General features: G+C 39.1%; 1 protein-coding gene across 3 annotated transcripts in view; it reads left to right on the forward strand.

The window, feature by feature from the left end:
• The window catches only part of NEDD4 (NEDD4 E3 ubiquitin protein ligase), a 209,801-nt gene that overhangs the window by 180,619 nt on the left and 5,350 nt on the right, over positions 1-23,832 (forward strand). For all 3 annotated transcript variants that reach the window (XM_073587011.1, XM_073587009.1, XM_073587010.1), the window contains 6 exons: positions 12,349-12,444; positions 12,530-12,603; positions 14,171-14,231; positions 15,380-15,439; positions 15,514-15,621; positions 20,895-20,991. In XM_073587011.1, coding sequence (XP_073443112.1) covers positions 12,349-12,444; positions 12,530-12,603; positions 14,171-14,231; positions 15,380-15,439; positions 15,514-15,621; positions 20,895-20,991 — 496 coding nt within the window. The remainder of the gene's footprint in view (positions 1-12,348; positions 12,445-12,529; positions 12,604-14,170; positions 14,232-15,379; positions 15,440-15,513; positions 15,622-20,894; positions 20,992-23,832) is intronic.

A 23,832-nucleotide genomic window follows, 5' to 3' on the forward strand; every position in this document is an offset into this window, starting at 1 on the left:
GTGTCAGATCACACCATCCATCGTTGTATGAGCCACAGTGGACTTCATGAGAGACGACCAAGGAGGACACCATTGTTGAAAAAAAAAATAATAAAAGACAGATTGGAAACTACATGTTAACAATCCACAAAGCTTCTGGGAGAATGTCCTATGGGCAGATGAGACAAAAATGGAGCTTTTTGGCAAGGCACATCTGCTCTATTTTCTCAGATGGAAAAATGAAGCATATCAAGAAAATAACCCTGTCCCTACTGTGAAACATGGAGGAGGCTCTGTTATGTTCTGGAACTGCTTTGCTGCATGTGGCACAGGATGTCTAGAATCTGTACAGCGTACAATGAAATCTCAAGACTATCAAGGGATTCTAGAGAGAAATGTGCTGTCCAGTGTCAGAAAGCTTGGTCTCAGTTGCAGGTCATGGGTCTTGCAACAGGATAATGACCCAAAGCACACAGCTAAAAACACCCAAGAATGGGTAGGAGGAAAACATTGGACTATTCTGAAGTGGCCTTCTATGAGCCATGACCCAAGTCCTATTGAGCATCTTAGGAAAGAGCTGAAATATGCCGTCTGGAAAAGGCAATCTTCAAACACGAGACAACTGGCGCAGTTTGCATTTGCATTTGAGGAGTGGGCCAACTTATCTGTCGAGAGGTGCAGAAGTCTCATTGACAGTTACAGGAATTGTGTGATTGCCTCAAAAGGTTGTGCAACAAAATATTAAGTTATATCATCATTTCTGTCCAGGTCTATTTCATGAGTTTTTTTATTTTTTTTAAATTCTGTGGAAGCATGGCTGACTTTCATTTGTTCATTTTCATAGATTTTTTATTTATTATTACTTTTGTCAGATTAAAGTTATTTCTGTGACCATTGTGGGTTTTTCTGTCATTAAACAAGGAGTACCAACAATTTTGACCACGTGTGTAAGTTCAGCAAGTGGTCAGTCAAGAGTCACAGCAGAAATTTGTTTCTCTGACGCATAAAATATACAGCGACTTCTGCATAGGCAGTCGTCAGTGCGTGGAACATGAGACTATGAAAGGACAGGAACAACTCACTAATATAAAATGTTCAATAAGGAAACTATCCTTACTATATACATAATGTGCATAACGATCAGAAGAAGGGATCCAGATTTTTTTCTAAGTACTAATTTCGGCATAGCTTTGATGTAACACTAACAAGTGATGGGTTCACTGTAACAGTTAGTGACAATCCAGCAAAGGTTTCTGGTAATGTAATGCAGCCTGCCCCCCTCCGCCCACCATCTAGCGAGTCATGTTTACAGATCGTTCGGACCACACACGTTTTGTCATGTGGCAGCATCAGTAACACCTGTCACTAGAGTTGAGCGATACCGTCCGATACTTCAAAGTATCGGATCGGAATGGATCGGCCGATCTTTAAAAAAAGTATCGGTATCGCCGATTCCGATACCGGAAGTCCCATTCAAGTCTATGGGACTTCCGGTATCGGAATAAGAAAAACCCTGTTTTTGCCTTGTACAGCCTCTCTGGGGTCTGTACGGGCCTTTCGGGGGGCTGTGCCGGCCTGCCAGGGGGTCTGTGCAGGCTCCGGTGGTCTGTGCCGGCCTGCCGGGGGGCTGTGCCGGCCTGCCGGTGGTCTGTGCAGGCTCCGGGGGGCTGTGCCGGCCTGCCGGGGGGCTGTGCAGGCATCGTCCGATGGGACTACAAGTCCCATCGGGCGATGCCTGCTACCATGACAGTGATTGACACATTAGCCAATGATGGGACAGTAGTAGTCCCATCATCCGGCTAATGTGTTGAATGTTAAAAAAAAAAAAAAAAAATACTACATACATACTACATGCATGCTACATACATACTACATACATACATACTACATGCATGCTACATACATACTACATGCATGCTACATGCATACTACATACATACTACATGCTACATACATACCACATACTACATACATACTACATGCTACATACATACTACATATATACTACATGCATGCTACATACATACTACATGCTACATACATACTACATATATACTACATGCATGCTACATACATACTACATGCTACATACATACTACATATATACTACATACATACTACATACATCCTACATGCATGCTACATACATACTACATGCTACATACATACTACATATATACTACATGCATGCTACATACATACTACATGCTACATACATACTACATACATACTACATACATACATACTACATACATACTACATGCATGCTACATACATACTACATGCTACATACATACTACATATATACTACATGCATGCTACATACATGCTACATACATACTACATACATACTACATACATACTACATACATACTACATACATACTACATGCATGCTACATACATACTACATACATACATACTACATGCATGCTACATACATACTACATACATGCTACATGCATGCTACATACATACTACATGCTACATACATACTACATATATACTACATGCATGCTACATACATACTACATGCTACATACATACTACATACATACTACATGCATGCTACATACATACATACTACATACATACTACATGCATGCTACATGCATGCTACATGCATACTACATACATACTACATACATACTACATACATACTACATGCTACATACATACTACATATATACTACATGCATGCTACATACATACTACATGCTACATACATACTACATATATACTACATGCATGCTACATACATACTACATGCTACATACATACTACATATATACTACATACATACTACATACATGCTACATGCATGCTACATACATACTACATGCTACATACATACTACATATATACTACATGCATGCTACATACATACATACTACATGCTACATACATACTACATACATACTACATACATACTACATACATACTACATACATACTACATACATACTACATACATACTACATGCATGCTACATACATACTACATACATACATACTACATGCATGCTACATACATACTACATGCATGCTACATACATACTACATGCCACATACATACCACATACATACTACATACATGCTACATACATACTACATGCATGCTACATACATGCTACATGCTACATACATACCACATACATACTACATACATACTACATGCATGCTACATACATACTACATACATACATACTACATACATGCTACATACATACTACATGCATGCTACATGCATACTACATGCTACATACATACCACATACATACCACATACATACTACATACATACTACATGCTACATACATACTACATATATACTACATGCATGCTACATACATACTACATGCTACATATATACTACATATATACTACATGCATGCTACATACATACTACATGCTACATACATACTACATATATACTACATACATACTACATGCATGCTACATACATACTACATGCTACATACATACTACATATATACTACATGCATGCTACATACATACTACATGCTACATACATACTACATATATACTACATACATGCTACATACATGCTACATACATACTGCATGCTACATACATACTGCATGCTACATACATACTACATACATACTACATGCATGCTACATACATACTACATACATACATACTACATGCATGCTACATACATACTACATGCATGCTACATACATACTACATGCATGCTACATGCATGCTACATACATACTACATGCTACATACATACCACATACATACCACATACATACTACATACATACTACATACATACTACATACATACTACATGCTACATACATGCTACATACATACTACATATATACTACATGCATGCTACATACATGCTACATGCTACATACATACCACATACATACTACATACATACTACATACATACTACATGCATGCTACATGCATGCTACATGCATGCTACATACATACTACATGCATACTACATGCATGCTACATACATACTACATGCATGCTACATACATACTACATGCATGCTACATGCATGCTACATACATACTACATGCCACATACATACCACATACATACTACATACATACTACATACATACTACATGCTACATACATACTACATATATACTACATGCATGCTACATACATACTACATGCTACATACATACCACATACATACTACATGCATGCTACATACATACTACATATATACTACATGCATGCTACATACATACTACATGCTACATGCATGCTACATGCATGCTACATACATACTACATGCCACATACATACCACATACATACTACATACATACTACATACATACTACATGCTACATACATACTACATATATACTACATGCATGCTACATACATACTACATGCTACATACATACTACATATATACTACATACATACTACATACATCCTACATGCATGCTACATACATACTACATGCTACATACATACTACATATATACTACATGCATGCTACATACATACTACATGCTACATACATACTACATACATACTACATACATACATACTACATACATACTACATGCATGCTACATACATACTACATGCTACATACATACTACATATATACTACATGCATGCTACATACATACATACTACATACATACTACATACATACTACATACATACTACATACATACTACATACATACTACATGCATGCTACATGCATGCTACATACATACTACATACATACATACTACATGCATGCTACATACATACTACATACATGCTACATGCATGCTACATACATACTACATGCTACATACGTACTACATATATACTACATGCATGCTACATACATACTACATGCTACATACATACTACATACATACTACATGCATGCTACATACATACTACATACATGCATGCTACATGCATGCTACATGCATGCTACATGCATACTACATACATACTACATACATACTACATACATACTACATACATACTACATGCTACATACATACTACATATATACTACATGCATGCTACATACATGCTACATACATACTACATATATACTACATGCATGCTACATACATACTACATGCTACATACATACTACATATATACTACATACATACTACATACATGCTACATGCATGCTACATACATACTACATGCTACATACATACTACATATATACTACATGCATGCTACATACATACTACATGCTACATACATGCTACATACATACTACATACATACTACATACATACTACATACATACTACATACATGCTACATGCATGCTACATGCATGCTACATGCATGCTACATACATACATACTACATGCATGCTACATACATACTACATGCATGCTACATACATACTACATGCCACATACATACCACATACATACTACATACATGCTACATACATACTACATGCATGCTACATACATGCTACATGCTACATACATACCACATACATACCACATACATACTACATACATACTACATGCATGCTACATACATACTACATACATACATACTACATACATGCTACATACATACTACATGCATGCTACATGCATACTACATGCTACATACATACCACATACATACCACATACATACTACATACATACTACATGCTACATACATACTACATATATACTACATGCATGCTACATACATGCTACATATATACTACATACATACTACATGCATGCTACATACATACTACATGCTACATACATACTACATATATACTACATGCATGCTACATACATACTACATGCTACATACATACTACATATATACTACATACATGCTACATACATGCTACATACATACTGCATGCTACATACATACTACATACATACTACATGCATGCTACATACATACTACATACATACATACTACATGCATGCTACATACATACTACATGCATACTACATGCATGCTACATGCATGCTACATACATACTACATGCTACATACATACCACATACATACCACATACATACTACATACATACTACATACATACTACATACATACTACATACATACTACATACATACTACATACATACTACATATATACTACATGCATGCTACATACATGCTACATGCTACATACATACCACATACATACTACATACATACTACATGCATGCTACATGCATGCTACATGCATGCTACATGCATGCTACATACATACTACATGCATACTACATGCATGCTACATACATACTACATGCATGCTACATACATACTACATGCATGCTACATGCATGCTACATACATACTACATGCCACATACATACCACATACATACTATATACATACTACATACATACTACATGCTACATACATACTACATATATACTACATGCATGCTACATACATGCTACATGCATACCACATACATACTACATGCATGCTACATACATACTACATATATACTACATGCATGCTACATACATACTACATGCTACATATATACTACATATATACTACATGCATGCTACATACATACTACATGCTACATACATGCTACATATATACTACATACATACTACATGCATGCTACATACATACTACATGCTACATACATACTACATATATACTACATGCATGCTACATACATACTACATGCTACATACATACTACATATATACTACATACATGCTACATACATGCTACATACATACTGCATGCTACATACATACTGCATGCTACATACATACTACATACATACTACATGCATGCTACATACATACTACATACATACATACTACATGCATGCTACATACATACTACATGCATACTACATGCATGCTACATGCATGCTACATACATACTACATGCTACATACATACCACATACATACTACATACATACTACATACATACTACATACATACTACATACATACTACATGCTACATACATACTACATGCATGCTACATACATGCTACATACATACCACATACATACTACATGCATGCTACATGCATGCTACATGCATGCTACATGCATGCTACATACATACTACATGCATACTACATGCATGCTACATACATACTACATGCATGCTACATACATACTACATGCATACTACATGCATGCTACATGCATGCTACATACATACTACATGCTACATACATACCACATACATACTACATACATACTACATACATACTACATACATACTACATACATACTACATGCTACATACATACTACATGCATGCTACATACATGCTACATACATACCACATACATACTACATGCATGCTACATGCATGCTACATGCATGCTACATGCATGCTACATACATACTACATGCATACTACATGCATGCTACATACATACTACATGCATGCTACATACATACTACATGCATGCTACATGCATGCTACATACATACTACATGCCACATACATACCACATACATACTACATACATACTACATACATACTACATGCTACATACATACTACATATATACTACATGCATGCTACATACATACTACATGCTACATACATACCACATACATACTACATGCATGCTACATACATACTACATATATACTACATGCATGCTACATACATACTACATGCTACATGCATGCTACATGCATGCTACATACATACTACATGCCACATACATACCACATACATACTACATACATACTACATACATACTACATGCTACATACATACTACATATATACTACATGCATGATACATACATACTACATGCTACATACATACTACATATATACTACATACATACTACATACATGCTACATGCATGCTACATACATACTACATGCTACATACATACTACATATATACTACATGCATGCTACATACATACTACATACTACATACATACTACATACATACTACATACATACTACATACATACTACATGCATGCTACATGCATGCTACATACATACTACATACATACATACTACATGCATGCATACTACATGCATGCTACATACATACTACATGCATGCTACATACATACTACATGCCACATACATACCACATACATACTACATACATGCTACATACATACTACATGCATGCTACATACATGCTACATGCTACATACATACCACATACATACTACATACATACTACATGCATGCTACATACATACTACATACATACATACTACATACATGCTACATACATACTACATGCATGCTACATGCATACTACATGCTACATACATACCACATACATACCACATACATACTACATACATACTACATGCTACATACATACTACATATATACTACATGCATGCTACATACATACTACATGCTACATATATACTACATATATACTACATGCATGCTACATACATACTACATGCTACATACATACTACATATATACTACATACATACTACATGCATGCTACATACATACTACATGCTACATACATACTACATATATACTACATGCATGCTACATACATACTACATGCTACATACATACTACATATATACTACATACATGCTACATACATGCTACATACATACTGCATGCTACATACATACTGCATGCTACATACATACTACATACATACTACATGCATGCTACATACATACTACATACATACATACTACATGCATGCTACATACATACTACATGCATGCTACATACATACTACATGCATGCTACATGCATGCTACATGCATAATGCATGCTACATACATACCACATACATACTACATACATACTACATACATACTACATACATACTACATACATACTACATACATACTACATGCTACATACATACTACATATATACTACATGCATGCTACATACATGCTACATGCCACATACATACCACATACATACTACATACATACTACATACATACTACATGCATACTACATACATGCTACATGCATGCTACATGCATGCTACATGCATGCTACATGCATGCTACATGCATGCTACATGCATGCTACATGCATGCTACATACATACTACATGCATACTACATGCATGCTACATGCATACTACATGCATGCTACATACATACTACATGCATGCTACATGCATGCTACATACATACTACATGCCACATACATACCACATACATACTACATACATACTACATACATACTACATGCTACATACATACTACATATATACTACATGCATGCTACCTACATACTACATGCTACATACATACCACATACATACTACATGCATGCTACATACATACTACATATATACTACATGCATGCTACATACATACTACATATATACTACATGCATGCTACATACATACTGCATGCTACATGCATGCTACATACATACTACATACATACTACATGCTACATACATACCACATATATACTACATACAATACATTCATACAATACATACATAGACATACAGTACATATAACATAGAGTAACATACTTACCAATACTTGTCACATTGTTCCCCGAAGCCATTGTCTTTTCCGGAATAAATATTAACATAACAAACCACAAAAATACTCACCCACGATCCGAAGCAGTCCACGAGTGTGTCCCACGACGATCTTGGGTAGAGAACTGCAGCATCAGATGATGCTGCCGTTCTCTACGGGCTGCAGGAATCCAATGACGGAAGGTAGGTATCCTTCCGCACTGTATTCCTCCGCCACTTAAAAAAAAAAAAAAAAAAAAGTCCCTAGTCTCACTTTATGCCATTGCTGTGTGGGAATTTCCCACGCAGCAATGGCATAAAGTGAGACTAGGGACTTTTTTTTTAAGTGGCGGAGGAATACAGTGCGGAAGGATACCTACCTTCCGTCATTGGATTCCAGCAGCCCGTAGAGAACGGCAGCATCATCTGATGCTGCAGTTCTCTACCCAAGATCGTCGTGGGACACACTCGTGGACTGCTTCGGATCGTGGGTGAGTATTTTTGTGGTTTGTTATGTTAATATTTATTCCGGAAAAGACAATGGCTTCGGGGAACAATGTGACAAGTATTGGTAAGTATGTTACTCTATGTTATATGTACTGTATGTCTATGTATGTATTGTATGAATGTATTGTATGTAGTATATATGTGGTATGTATGTAGTATGTATGTAGTATGTATGTAGCATGCATGTAGCATGCAGTATGTAGCATGTATGTAGTATATATGTGGTATGTATGTAGCATGTATGTAGTATGTATGTGGTAAGTATGTAGTATGTATGTAGCATGTAGTATGTATGTAGCATGTATGTAGCATGTATGTAGCATGTATGTAGTATGTATGTAGTATGTATGTAGTATGTAGCATGCAGTATGTATGTAGCATGTATGTAGCATGTATGTAGTATGTATGTAGCATGTAGTATGTATGTAGCATGCATGTAGTATATATGTAGTATGTATGTAGCATGTAGTATATATGTAGTATATATGTAGTATGTATGTAGCATGCATGTAGCATGCATGTAGCATGTATGTAGCATGTATGTAGCATGTATGTAGCATGTATGTAGCATGTATGTAGTATGTATGTAGCATGTATGTAGTATGTATGTGGTATGTATGTAGCATGTAGTATGTATGTAGCATGCATGTAGTATGTATGTAGTATGTATGTAGTATGTATGTAGCATGTAGTATGTATGTAGTATGTATGTGGTATGTATGTAGCATGTAGTATGTATGTAGCATGTAGTATGTATGTAGCATGCATGTAGCATGCATGTAGTATGTAGCATGCATGTAGCATGCATGTAGCATGCATGTAGCATGCATGTAGTATGTATGTAGCATGCATGTAGTATGTATGTAGCATGCATGTAGTATGTATGTAGCATGCATGTAGTATGTATGTAGCATGCATGTAGTATGTATGTAGCATGCATGTAGTATGTATGTAGTATGCAGTATGTATGTAGCATGTATGTAGTATGTAGTATATATGTAGTATGTAGTATATATGTAGTATGTATGTAGCATGTAGTATGTATGTAGCATGTAGTATGTATGTAGCATGTAGTATGTATGTAGCATGCATGTAGTATATATGTAGTATGTAGTATGTATGTAGCATGCATGTAGTATGTATGTAGCATGTAGTATGTATGTAGCATGCATGTAGTATATATGTAGTATGTAGTATGTATGTAGCATGCATGTAGTATGTATGTAGCATGTAGTATGTATGTAGCATGCATGTAGTATATATGTAGTATGTATGTAGCATGTAGTATGTATGTAGCATGCATGTAGTATGTATGTAGTATGTATGTAGTGTTTTTTTTTTTTTTTAACATTTAACACATTAGCCGGATGATGGGACTACTACTGTCCCATCATTGCCTAATGTGTCAATCACTGTCATGGTAGCAGGCATCGCCAGATGGGACTTGTAGTCCCATCGGACGATGCTTGCACAGACCCCCGGACATCAGCACAGCCCCCCGGCAGGCCGGCACAGCCCCCCGGCAGGCCGGCACAGCCCCCCGGCAGGCCGGCACAGCCCCCCGGCAGGCCGGCACAGCCCCCCGGCAGGCCGGCACAGCCCCCCGGCAGGCCGGCACAGCCCCCCGGCAGGCCGGCACAGCCCCCCCGGCAGGCCGGCACAGCCCCCCGGCAGGCCGGCACAGCCCCCCGGCAGGCCGGCACAGCCCCCCGGCAGGCCGGCACAGCCCCCCGGCAGGCCGGCACAGCCCCCCGGCAGGCCGGCACAGCCCCCCACAGGGTGCACAGACCACCGGCAGGCCGGCACAGCCCCCCGGCAGGCCGGTACAGACCCCCACAGGGTGCACAGACCACCGGCAGGCCGGCACAGCCCCCCGGCAGGCCGGTACAGACCCCGGGCAGTCCACACAGCCCCCCGGCAGGCCGGCAGAGACCCCCGGAAGGGCCGAAATGACGGCGCATCATGATGTGCACACACCGCGCATCATGATGACGTCAGGCCGTCAATCAACTTTGAACTTCCGATTCCGATGCCGAATTCCGATATTGAAAAAATATCGGAAGTCGGTATCGGAATTCCGATACAGCAAGTATCGGCCGATACCCGATACTTGCGGTATCGGAATGCTCAACACTACCTGTCACACAATAGTCAGTCATGGGGTCAGACACATCCTTCACCGCTTAGCTAAACTCTATATGTGAACCGAAAGAAGAACTCGAAGGTGAACATATGCTTATGTGCCTACTAGATTAATCCATTGTAGTTTTCTTGCATTTTTTTTTGTGTGTTTAAAATAAGAACTTTTTAGAATCTATGGACAGGCTTACTTCCGTACAAAAGGTGGTGGTAGACTTTGTAAGAGAACCTCATGTTTCTGTGTGATGATGATGATCATCCTAATTTATTGTGGTTTGTCTCCCAGGATAGTGAATATTACAATTCTCTCCTGTGGATACTTGAGAATGATCCAGAAGAACTAGACCTGCGATTCACTGTGGATGAAGAGCTGTTCGGACAGGTAGAGATGGCTCACTTCTAGAGTGGCACAGGTAGGACAAGCTGAATGATTTGGCATCTACACAATTATTTATTTTTTCTTTCAGACCCATCAACATGATCTGATGCCTGGTGGATCAGACATAGTAGTCACAAACAAGAACAAGAAAGAGTACATACAGTAAGTAGATCTTCAAGGAGATTTATTATGCTAAATGTGTCAAAATAGTTGTGAAATGTGCTCCGCAAACTGACTTGCATGCCATGCACCGCTTTTGTTGCGTTTTAGACACTTTCTGAGGTTTGTCCAACAAGGGGGGAAAAGAGGCATGGCCAAAAATGAGTCAGGTTTTTAACACAATGTAAGCCACCTAGTAGATGAGTACGTTTAGACTTGACAATCTAAAGATACACCAAATTTATCATTTAGCTAGGAGCACAGTTTAAATAAATGTGCACATTGAGGCCCTTATTGTCTAGGACTGCCATATTGTACACTAGGCTTAGTGAAGGGGCATATGTGTGCTGCTTAAGAAATTTGGTGCATCTTCCAGCTGCCATGCATGCACTTCTTTCAGAAATTTTACTCCTGCCAGGGACTGATGTACATCTTTGGTGTCACTTAATTCACTTTTGTGAAATAAACTATGATGTATTTGTTGGATGGGCTTGGCCCCATCCTGCCTCAGATGTGCTCGTTCTAAAAGTTTACAGATCAGGCTAAGATAGCCATAAAAATGTGACATTTCCCTAAATTTTAAGGCAGCGTACAACAGAATACTGGCTAAAACTCCTTGATGAATTGGGGCCTAAAATTGGAAAATAAATCAAATTGCACTATGTTTACTTAATTCTATAGATCTGTTCCCATGCCGCTGGCTGCCTATTCTTTTGTGTAAGGAAGTCCATCTGATGTCCCAATCAAGGCCTGCCTTTACGTCTTTCCATGCTGATACCACATCAAGCAAAATTGATTTAACATCTATATAGCTGATAAACATGGGGTCATTAACACAGGAATTGCATAAATCAATAAGTTTTATCCCATTTCAATTTAATTAAACAGCATGAATGTAGGCCATGTGCACACGTTGTGGAAGGTGCTGGGTATTTTTCGCGCGGATTTGGAAAAATCTGCAGGTCAAAAGACCTGCGGTTTACCTGCGGATTAGCCTGCGGTTTGACACCTGTACAATGGAGCAGGTGTAAAACCGCTGCGGATTCCGCACAAAGAATTGACATGCTGCGGATTTGAAAGCGCAGCAAATCCGCGTGGAAAAAACCGCAGCATGTGCACAGCGTTTTTTAATTTCCATTGAATACAATAGTGCTGTACAACGCAGCAAAATCTGCTGCGGATCCGCAGGGCCAAAAACTCTGCGAATCCGCAGCAGAATCCGCAATGTGTGCACATGGCCTTAGTCTTCAGATGAAGAGGTACTACTTCTTGGATTCATCTAAATTATCTGGAACCAGCCAATGTCTCCAATGCTGACAATAACCCATCGTACAAGTTCCTCTCGGTGGGCCTCTCAAGTTACAATTACCTCTTTGGTGATTTGAAAAGTGTCCAAATCGGAATGCCCCATTTAAAACTTGGATTCTCTGTATATTGTCAATGTCTACATAGGTGACTAATAAGATATTTAAAAGTGAAATCTCAGGCCCAATGTTATTTATTTTCCATACCTTCTCAAAATACAGAATGCAACTAATATATTTTTAATCCTATTTTATATTTTAATTAGTCTTGTCATACAGTGGAGGTTTGTGAACCGGATCCAGAAGCAGATGGCTTCCTTTAAAGAGGTATTATATTAATCCCCTGTATAAAGTGTGAATGTGATATAGTACTAGTGCTGATGTTATATATGTGATAGGTTTGGCTGTAAGTTAAGTTTTGTCCTCGTTCAAAAAAGTTTTGCTTGCAGCCTCAATTAAATGTAACAAAAAACAAACAGCTTTCCTTGCCCTTACTGTGTCCATCGCTGCCTATCCACCACTGCCCCAGTTTCTGTTGGGCTGCAGCGGTGACCTCGCGTTATCAATGCAGAAGCCAATCACTGTGCTCAGCATATTGTGGCATCTTGTTCATCAGCAGAGCCGCTGAGATCAGTGATTGGCTGCAGCACTGTCGGCATGACATCACCACTGCAGTAAAAAAAACAAACATCAACAAGAGGCAAAGACTTGGACCTGGGTAATGTAAGTAAAGCTCAGTTTTTGTTTTGTAAACCAAACTGGGCCTGTGTGTCTGCTGAAAGAAGTCCAACTCCTTTTATAGAGTGCACCTTTTGTGGTTTCGTGCAACTCGTCAGAAAAGGCAGTCATGTATTTACTTGAAGAATAACACTGGCCATTATATGACTTGTGTCCTGCATTGTCCACCAGGTTTCTCGTCTGTAGGCTCTTTAATTTTCAGATGTCTCTGTGTTGCTGGGTGCAGACAAGCTGCTACAATGTCTCCTATTATGTACAGTATACAAAGGGAGATGAATTCCTTCTCTTCTTTCTCTGTTCCACTCAGAGAGGAGAAGCAACAACACAAAGAACATTGCACATGCATGTCAGTATTGAGCAGTGTGGCTGTGAATCCAGTTTCTGGAGATAAGTTGATTGAAGATGCAGCTTCACCTGCCTGTGTCGTCTTGTCTGGTTTTGCAGGGTGTTTCTAACTCATACTGCTCCCTTGTCTTGTCATACAGTACTGTAGTTAGTACAACCTGACACCACAATGTGTCGATAATGAAAACAAACTACAAACTTAAGGTGCTCTTTTGATATGAACACAGCAACGTTATCAAATCTATTTTTGTTACTTTTTCTGTATTGGACTTCGATGTATCAAACCGTGTTTTTGTTTTGTTTGTTTTTTTTTTTTAAGTTTTTTTTTAAAAGTTTTTTTGATAAATTCTTGTAAATGCAAATTCATACTGTAATCTATTTATTTTTTTAAGGGATTTTTTGAACTGATTCCTCAAGATCTGATCAAAATATTTGATGAAAATGAGTTGGAGGTATAGTATTATGTTATCACTTCTGGGCATTTAATTAGGGAAAGTTTGTAAACACATTGTTTTGTTCCTTCTAGCTTCTAATGTGTGGCTTGGGAGATGTGGATGTCAACAATTGGAGGGAACATACAAAGTATAAGAATGGTTATTGTCTCGGACACCAAGTTATTCAGTGGTTTTGGAAGGTAAGGAGTTGGTGAAAAGGGGTCCCAAACCCCCCCCATGTGATAATTATAACTGTATTTTGGTTTTTAAGAATAATCCAGCTACAGTCTTCTACCTTGGCTATACAAAACAAAAAAAGTAACAATAATTCTAAAATGTGAACATGAAGCTGGACAGTGAAAGATTAAATAAAGCACATTATATTATGAGATTTATATACACTTGTGTATATAATGTATATTACAAAATTGTATATAAAATATTTGCCATATTAAAAATGTATACAGATGTGGAAAAATGCTGCAAATTAAGAAATGCATTGAAAAATAGAAGTTTTGTAACTTGTTTTTCTATGAATTAACAAAATCCAAAGCGAATGAACGAAAGAGAAATGTAAAGGTTTGGTGTGACTTTCCTTTGTCTTCGAAACATCAGTTTTTCTAGGTACACTTGCACCTAGTTTTTTAGGAATGAAGCATGAAGGTTGTTCCAGACATCTTGACGAACTAACATATCTTCTGTGGATGTAGGTTTGCAAAAATCTTGTGTCTCTTGGGGGGCCGGATCATCCCTTCCAGGACTCTTCTTTCTTCATAGTAAAGCGAATTCTTGGTGACCTTCACTGTATGTTTGGGGTCTTGTATCCTGCTTGAGAATAAATTTGTATTACAGAAGAGAGGAAAAAGAGAATAAAGTTGTATTACATGTTGGATAAGCACATCTGCCTGTATTTTTCATTATTGAGGACACCATTAATCCAGGCCAAATCCATTTGCTGAAATGCATCCCCGGACTCATTATTGTACTGCTATCCAGCTCTTCTGGAAATAAACTTCCTTCTGTTATAGCCAGTTGTTTCCAGTTTTGACTTCTAAGTCCAGAGCACCTGTTCCATTTTTTCTGCACTCCAGTTCCTGTGTTTCCATGCATAGTTGAGTCGTTTGGACTTTTCTCCATGTAGGATATATTGCCTTGTGGCTGCAATTCTTCCATGAAGACCACTTCTTGCCAGACTTCTCTCAACAGTTGTTGGGTATAGCTGGGTCTCACTGGTTGCTGCCAGTTCTGCATTATAACTGGACATCTTCTAATTTCAAAGAGAAGGAAGCATGAGGTGTCTTTCATCACCTGCACCATGTTTACTTCCCTAACCACTGTGTGTACAGTTCTCAACATTGCCCATTTCTTGGTGCTTCTTCAATAAGTATTGAACAGCATATCTTGAAACCGCAATCTGCTTTGAAAACTTTGCCTGGGAGAGACCTTGCTTATGCAGTATAATGACCTTGTGTCTTGTTTTTGTGTTCAGTCTTGCATAGTTTATGACCTGGAATATAAAAATATCTTCCACAACTTCACATTTGTAGCTGAGTTTGGCAGTTCCTCACCCAGTTATAATTATTCTACACACCAGCTTCTGTTTGACTGTTTCAACCTACATATAAAAAATATCATTACTATGTTTTTGTTACAACTGGTTAATCATACACCTGAGTATAATCCTACAAAATCCATGATTTTGTGCAAGTCCTAGAAGAGTTCATGCAGTGTTGGAGGCAGAGGTTGGTCTTACCAATTATTGATTTGATTTAATTTATCTTGCATCATTTCTTCCACACTCTTTTGCACAGTACTGTGTATGTATACTTTTGTCTTAAATGCTGTGTATGTATGTGCATATATATATACTACTAATTTTACTACTACTACTATATGATAGGTCCAGAAATATTTGGACAGTGACACAAGTTTTGTCATTTTAGTTGTTTTCCCTACCATGTTTAAGATAGTTATACAATCAATATGGCCTTAAAGTGAACCTGTCAGCTGTTTTGGACGCTATAAGATGTGGCCACCGCCTTTCACGGCTTATTTACAGCATTCTATAATGCTGTAGATAAGCCCCCAATCCGACCTGCTAGATAAAAAAAAAAAAAAAAAAGTTTTATTATACTCACCCGGGGGGGGCGGTCTGGTGCGGTCCGGTCCGATGGGTGTTGCAGGTCCTGCGCCTCCCATCTTCTTGCGACACCGCCCTCCTGCTTGCTTTATGCCTCCCCAGCATCGCGCTACTGTGCAGGCATACTTCTCAACAGGGCAGAGAAGTACGCCTGCGCAGGAGTGCATTGCCGGGGAGCCATGAACCAAGTAGGAGGGTGGTGTCATAAGAAGGTGGAGGCGCCGGACCTGGATCTGCGATACCCATCGGACCGGACCCCCCCCCCAGGTGAGTATAATAAAACTTACTTTTCTTAGCTTGCAGGTAAGATCAGGGCAGTGGCCGCATCCTATAGCGGCCAAAACAGCTGACAGGTTCCTTTTAGGCTATGTACCCACGTATGCAGAAAATTCCTGACTAAAAACCGGACTCCTTCCCAGGAAACGCGTGTTTCCTGCGCGTGTTCTGTGCGTTTTTTTTCCAGAGCATCCCCAGTCTCATAGAATATAGTTAGAAAGGCAGATTTTTCCACAAAATTAATGAGCATGCTGCGTTTTTTACCGCGATGCAATTTTTTGCGGAAAAAAAGCACATCAATGTGCACAAAAAGTGCGGAATTCATTAAAATGAATGGGATGCTTCTTGTAAGCGTTTTGCCGGTAAAAACGCGAAAAAACGCTAGCCTGGGTACACAGCCTTAAAGTGCAGACTCTCAGTTTTAATTTGAGGATGTTCACATCCTAATTGGAGTAAGGGTTTAGTAATACATCTCTTGTATATGTAGCTGCCCCTTTTTAAAGTACCAAATGTAATTGGACAATTACCTGAAAAACTCTTAAATTGACTGCATGGGCTTTCTCTCGTTAATACATCATCAGTTAAGCAGGTAAAAGGTCTGGAGTGGATACCAGGTGTGACATTTACATTTGGAAGCTCTTGCTGTGAACCCACAACATGTGGGCAAAAGAGTTCTAAATGGAGGTGAAACATACCATCATTAGGCTGACAGAAAAGAAGAAATCCATCAAAGCTGACAGAAATGTTAGAAGTGGGCAATTCAAAAGTTTAATACATTCTGAAAAAAAGAGCGCACTGGTGAGCTTGGAACTGAAAAACCCCTTTACGACATGCACCCAAGTGAAGAAAACGCTTTAGGAAGTAGGTAAAGTAGTATCTTAAAGGCCCCGTCACACACAGCGAGATCGCTGATTTTGTGACGTCACAGCGATCTCGCCAGCGACATCGCTGTGTGTGACACACATCAGTTACCAGCCCCCCTGCCCGGGTATCGCTGATCGTGCAGGATCGTCCTGGGCCATTTTTTGATCGTTGGTCTCCCGCTGGACAGCACACATCGCTGCGTGTGGCAGCGGGAGACGAATGATCAGTGACGCTGCATGCTGGCATCTAAGGTAAACAGCGGGTTTCTAAGAGCCGCGCGGCTCTTGGATACCCGCTGTTTACCTTAGATACCAGCGTGCACGCTGGTTTCCAGGGTAAACAGTGGGTATCCAAGAGCCGTGCGGCTCTTAGAAACCCGCTGTTTACCTTAGATACCATCTTGCTCGCTGGTCCTGATCGCTGGAGGGGCTGTCTTGTGACAGCTCACCAGCGATCAGCCTAACGATGTCCCAGCGATCCCATCATGTCGGATCGTTGGTGGGATCGCTGGGACATCGTTATGTGTAACGGGGCCTTTAGTCTACCATAAAGATCAGACTTCATGAGAGCAAATACAGAGGATTCGTCACAGAGTGCAAACTATTAATCAGCCTTAAATATTGAAAGGCCAGATTAGACTTTGCCCCCAAAAAATATCTGAAGAAGCCTGCCCAGTTCTGGAAAAGCATTCTTTGAAACTAAGATCAAACTGTACCAGAATGATGAGAAGAAGAAAGTGTGGAGAAGGCTTGGAACCGCTCATGGTCCAAAACACACCACATCTCTGTAAAACATGGATGGCAGAGTGATGGCATGGGCATGTATAGCTTTCAATGGCACTGGGTCACTAGAGTTTATTGATGATATGACTAAAAACAGAAGGAGCCGGATGATTTCTGAAATTTACAGGGCGATACATTCTGCTGAGATTCAATCAAATGCAGCAAGTTTGAATGGATGGTGCTTCACAGGACAGATGGAAAATGACCCAAAACATACTGTGAAAGCAGCCTCGGAGTATATGGCAAAGAAGTGGAATATTATGCAATGGCGGGGTCAATCACCAGATCTGAACCCCATCGAGCGCTCACTTCACAAACGTAAGACAGAAAGACCCACAAATAAGCAACAACTGAAGTCTTCTGCAGTAAAGGCCTGGCAAAGCGTCACAAAGGAGGAAACCCAGCGTTTGGTGATTTAGACTGCAGGCAGTTGTTGCCTGCAATGGTTTCTCTACAAGTATTAAAAATAAACACTATATTTAGGATTCAGTTAATTTATCCAATTAATTTTGAGCCCCTGAAATGAGGAGGCTTTGTAGGAAAATGGTTGCAATTCCAAAACGTTTCATGGGATATTATTCAAGTTCTTTAATTAAAGCTGAAAGTCTACACTTCAGTTGTATCCAAGTTGTTTCATTTTATGTAAAAAAAAAAAAAAAAGTGGCATGCAGAGTCCAAATCGCAAAAAGATTTGGTCACTAGCCCAAAATTTCTGGACTTGGCTGTATAAATTATGTATAAACTAAATTCCCTTTTACATGCAAATAGGAAACTCCCTTAACATGACCCTGTATAGGATTTCCCAAATAAGTTGACTTTGATCTCATCAAATCCACATTGCTAAAAGTCAAATTTCTGGAATGGAAACCAAAATATTTGTAGTATTCTACTATAATTAGCATAAAAATGTACTGATCTCATATTTCATAAAAGGCAATAACTATGACCTGCTGTCTTATGTAAATGGTGAAAGCAGATACTTTATAGGATCCTAATGAATAATGCAGGCATCAAGTCAGATTAAACCCAAGAAGGTGGCGTCCTTCATACTGAGGTGGTGAGGAATTTCCAAATAAAGTTGTAGAGATCGGCGCTAGAAAAATAACCACTTTTAACAACGTGGCACCGGTCCAGTCAGCAGTGAGCGGTCTCTTGATTTGCTTGGAGCTTCATGAACTCGTCTGTTTAATTCATTGTTCAGTTATTGATATCCCTGACGAGCCACCATGTCCCTGCACCGGGGTGTAGTGGGAATGGTAGAAAATGTCCTCTTATTGCTGCACCTTCTAAACATCCTTGTAAAATCTCAGGAAAAGTAAAAGGCAATGTGGATATTTTTTTTTAGCTACCTGGTTTATTTACATTGGGATTGGAAGTATGATGTGTGAATTTTTTTTTTTTTTTTCTTAAGGCTGTGTTAATAATGGATGCCGAGAAGAGGATTCGCCTGCTGCAGTTTGTCACTGGTACTTCAAGGGTGCCAATGAATGGATTTGCTGAGCTTTATGGTAAGTAAATGTGGCCCATCATTTGCCTTTAGGTAACTTACATAGCTCTTTATGCTGGCACATCTTCTAAAATATTACAAAATAAGACTTCTTTAATGAAGACTGTGAGGCTTGGGTGGACATTTATTCTCCTTTTCATTATTAATGGATATTATCAGATAGTGCTTGTATATACATGATATGCAATTTTTCAATTTACTGCTTATTAAATATTTTCATCCTTTTCTTGCAATATTAACACTTTTTTCTTTTGCAACTCATTGCCTTGTAGACCGACCACCGCTGCTGGACAGCAGAACATGCGCAGTGCTAAAAAGAACTTTTTTTTACTTGAGCTTGTAAGCACTGTTTTGAAGTTGGCCAGAAGTATCTAATGCAGTGCTTACAAGCTAACCAGCAAGCACCGGTGGTCTGAATTGTAGGCAGCAAGATCATAGAATCGTAGAGTTGGAAGGGACCTCCTGGGCCATCTGGTCCAACCCCCTGCTCAAAGCAGGATTCGCTAAATCATCCCAGTCAGATGTCTGTCCAGCCTCTGTTTGAAGACTTCCATTGAAGGAGAACTCACCACTTCTCGTGGCAGCCTGTTCCACTCATTGATCACTCTAACTGTCAAAAAGTTTTTTCTAATATCTAATCTGTGTCTCCTCCCATTCAGTTTCATCCCATTGCTTCTAGTCTTTCCTTGTGCAAATGAGAATAAAGTTGATCCTTCTACAATGTGACAGCCCTTTAGATATTTGTAGACAGCTATTAAGTCTCCTCTCAGTCTTCTCTTTTGCAAACTAAACATTCCCAAATCCTGCAACCTTTCCTCATAAGACAGGGTTTGCAGACCGGTCACCATTCTGGTCGCTCTTTTCTGAACTTGCTCCAGTTTGTTGATGTCTTTTTTAAAATGTGGTGCCCAAAACTGGACACAATATTCCAGATGAGGTCCGACCAAAGAGGAGTAGAGGGAAATAATGACTTCACGTGATCTGGACTGTATGCTTCTGTTAATACATCCTAGAATTGCATTTGCCTTTTTTTCTGCTGCATCACACTGTTGACTCATATTCAGTCTGTGATCTATTAGTATACCCAAGTCTTTTTCACATGTGCTGTCACTTAGCCCTATTCCTCCCATTCTGTATATGCTTTTTTCATTTTTATTGCCCAGATGTAGTACTTTGCATTTCTCCCTGTTAAAAACCATTCTGTTAGTTGCTGCCCACTTCTCCAGTTTGTTTATATCTTTTTGAATCCTCTCTCTCTCTTCTCTAGTATTAGCTATCCCTCCTAGCTTTGTGTCATCAGCAAATTTAATCAGTTTACCCTCAATTCCTTCATCTAAATCGTTGATAAAGATGTTGAACAATACAGGGCCCAGGACAGAGCCCTGTGGTACCCCACTTGAGACATTCTTCCAACTGGATGTGCAGCCATTTACGACCACTCTTTTGGTCCAATCACTAAGCCAGTTATGAATCCACCTAACAGTTGCCTTGTCCATTCCATACTTAGTCATTTTTTCAATAAGGATTGTATGAGAGACTTTGTCAAATGCTTTGCTGAAGTCAAGATATACTATATCTACAGCATTTCCTTGATCCACCCAATCAGTGATTACATCATAGAAGGAAATTAAGTTAGTCTGACAGATGTAAGCAAAAGAGAAGTTTTAATATTTCAAGAAGGGCTGAAAATTTTAACAAGCTGTAAATTGAATATTGTAGCATAGGACTTGTGAAAACAAGCGATATTCCATGTATGAAGATGGGAATAACACGTTAAAGTATATGTGGCTGCCCCTTTTTATGTAAGAAAATAGCGGGCAGTCACGGCAAGGCGGTTATACCAAATAACTTGGTAACAAAACAAGTGGGATTCCACAACCTTCCATTCTCGCATCTGTGGTCTGACTGTGATATGTCACACTTCTGGCTGCACAAGCGCTGCCTGCCCTTTAACATAAGCGCTGCCTGCCCTTTAACATAAGATACTGACCAGTAACCGCCGTTGTAACGTTAATGATCGGTAAATGTTAAAATGCAAACGGTGCTCGTTTATTCAGATCTGTGAAATCCTGCCATTAACGTGACATCTCGCAATCAGACCTCAGATGCCCCTATGGAAGGTTGTGAGATCCAGCTCTGCATACAGAGATCCCACCACCCGGAAGTACAGACACTTTCACCATAGAAAACCTTTTTAAAGAATACTTATTTCCCACCAATGATGACTCTGCAGAATATGTGAGTCCCTTTTTTTTTTTTTTTCTAAAACGAGCAGTAACAGCCCAAGTGCTGTAAGGCTGGACCCTGGGGTATTACCGTATATTCTATGGTTTTCGAACAGCTAGGTTTAAATTTAGGATGTGGCTAGCAAAAGCCCAGAAGTGAGAGTGTACCTGTAAATGGTCCTAGTTACATCACATGGAAGATCCATTTTCCTGTAGGTGTTTTTAGATGTAACAGACTGGGAGCATGGAAACATTCCCTAATATTTCCATTGGGGTTATCGCTCTCCTCCTTCCAATTCTCCTTTTTGATATGACATTTTAATTACATTATGTGAAAGGAGCATAAAACAGCCCTAGCACATTGTTGGCCACTTATCGTTTACATCCCTTCTATATTGGGATATCCTATTATTTCCACTAGAATAGACTATATAGCAAAGTGTCCCATTCCACAAAAATTCACTACTGCTATCACAGCAGGCATCCTACAGAATACTTAATTTTACTATGACACTGTGATTTTCTAAGAGTCCCTACCATGAAGCTGTGACTGGTATTCCACAATGTGATGTGTAGCATTATTCCTACTGAGAAGTCTTCCCTATCTACCATTAACT

Source organism: Dendrobates tinctorius, unplaced genomic scaffold (genome assembly GCF_039654945.1).
Source record: "Dendrobates tinctorius isolate UK_male_01 unplaced genomic scaffold, ASM3965494v1 ptg000097l, whole genome shotgun sequence".
NCBI classification, from domain to species: Eukaryota; Metazoa; Chordata; class Amphibia; order Anura; family Dendrobatidae; genus Dendrobates; species Dendrobates tinctorius.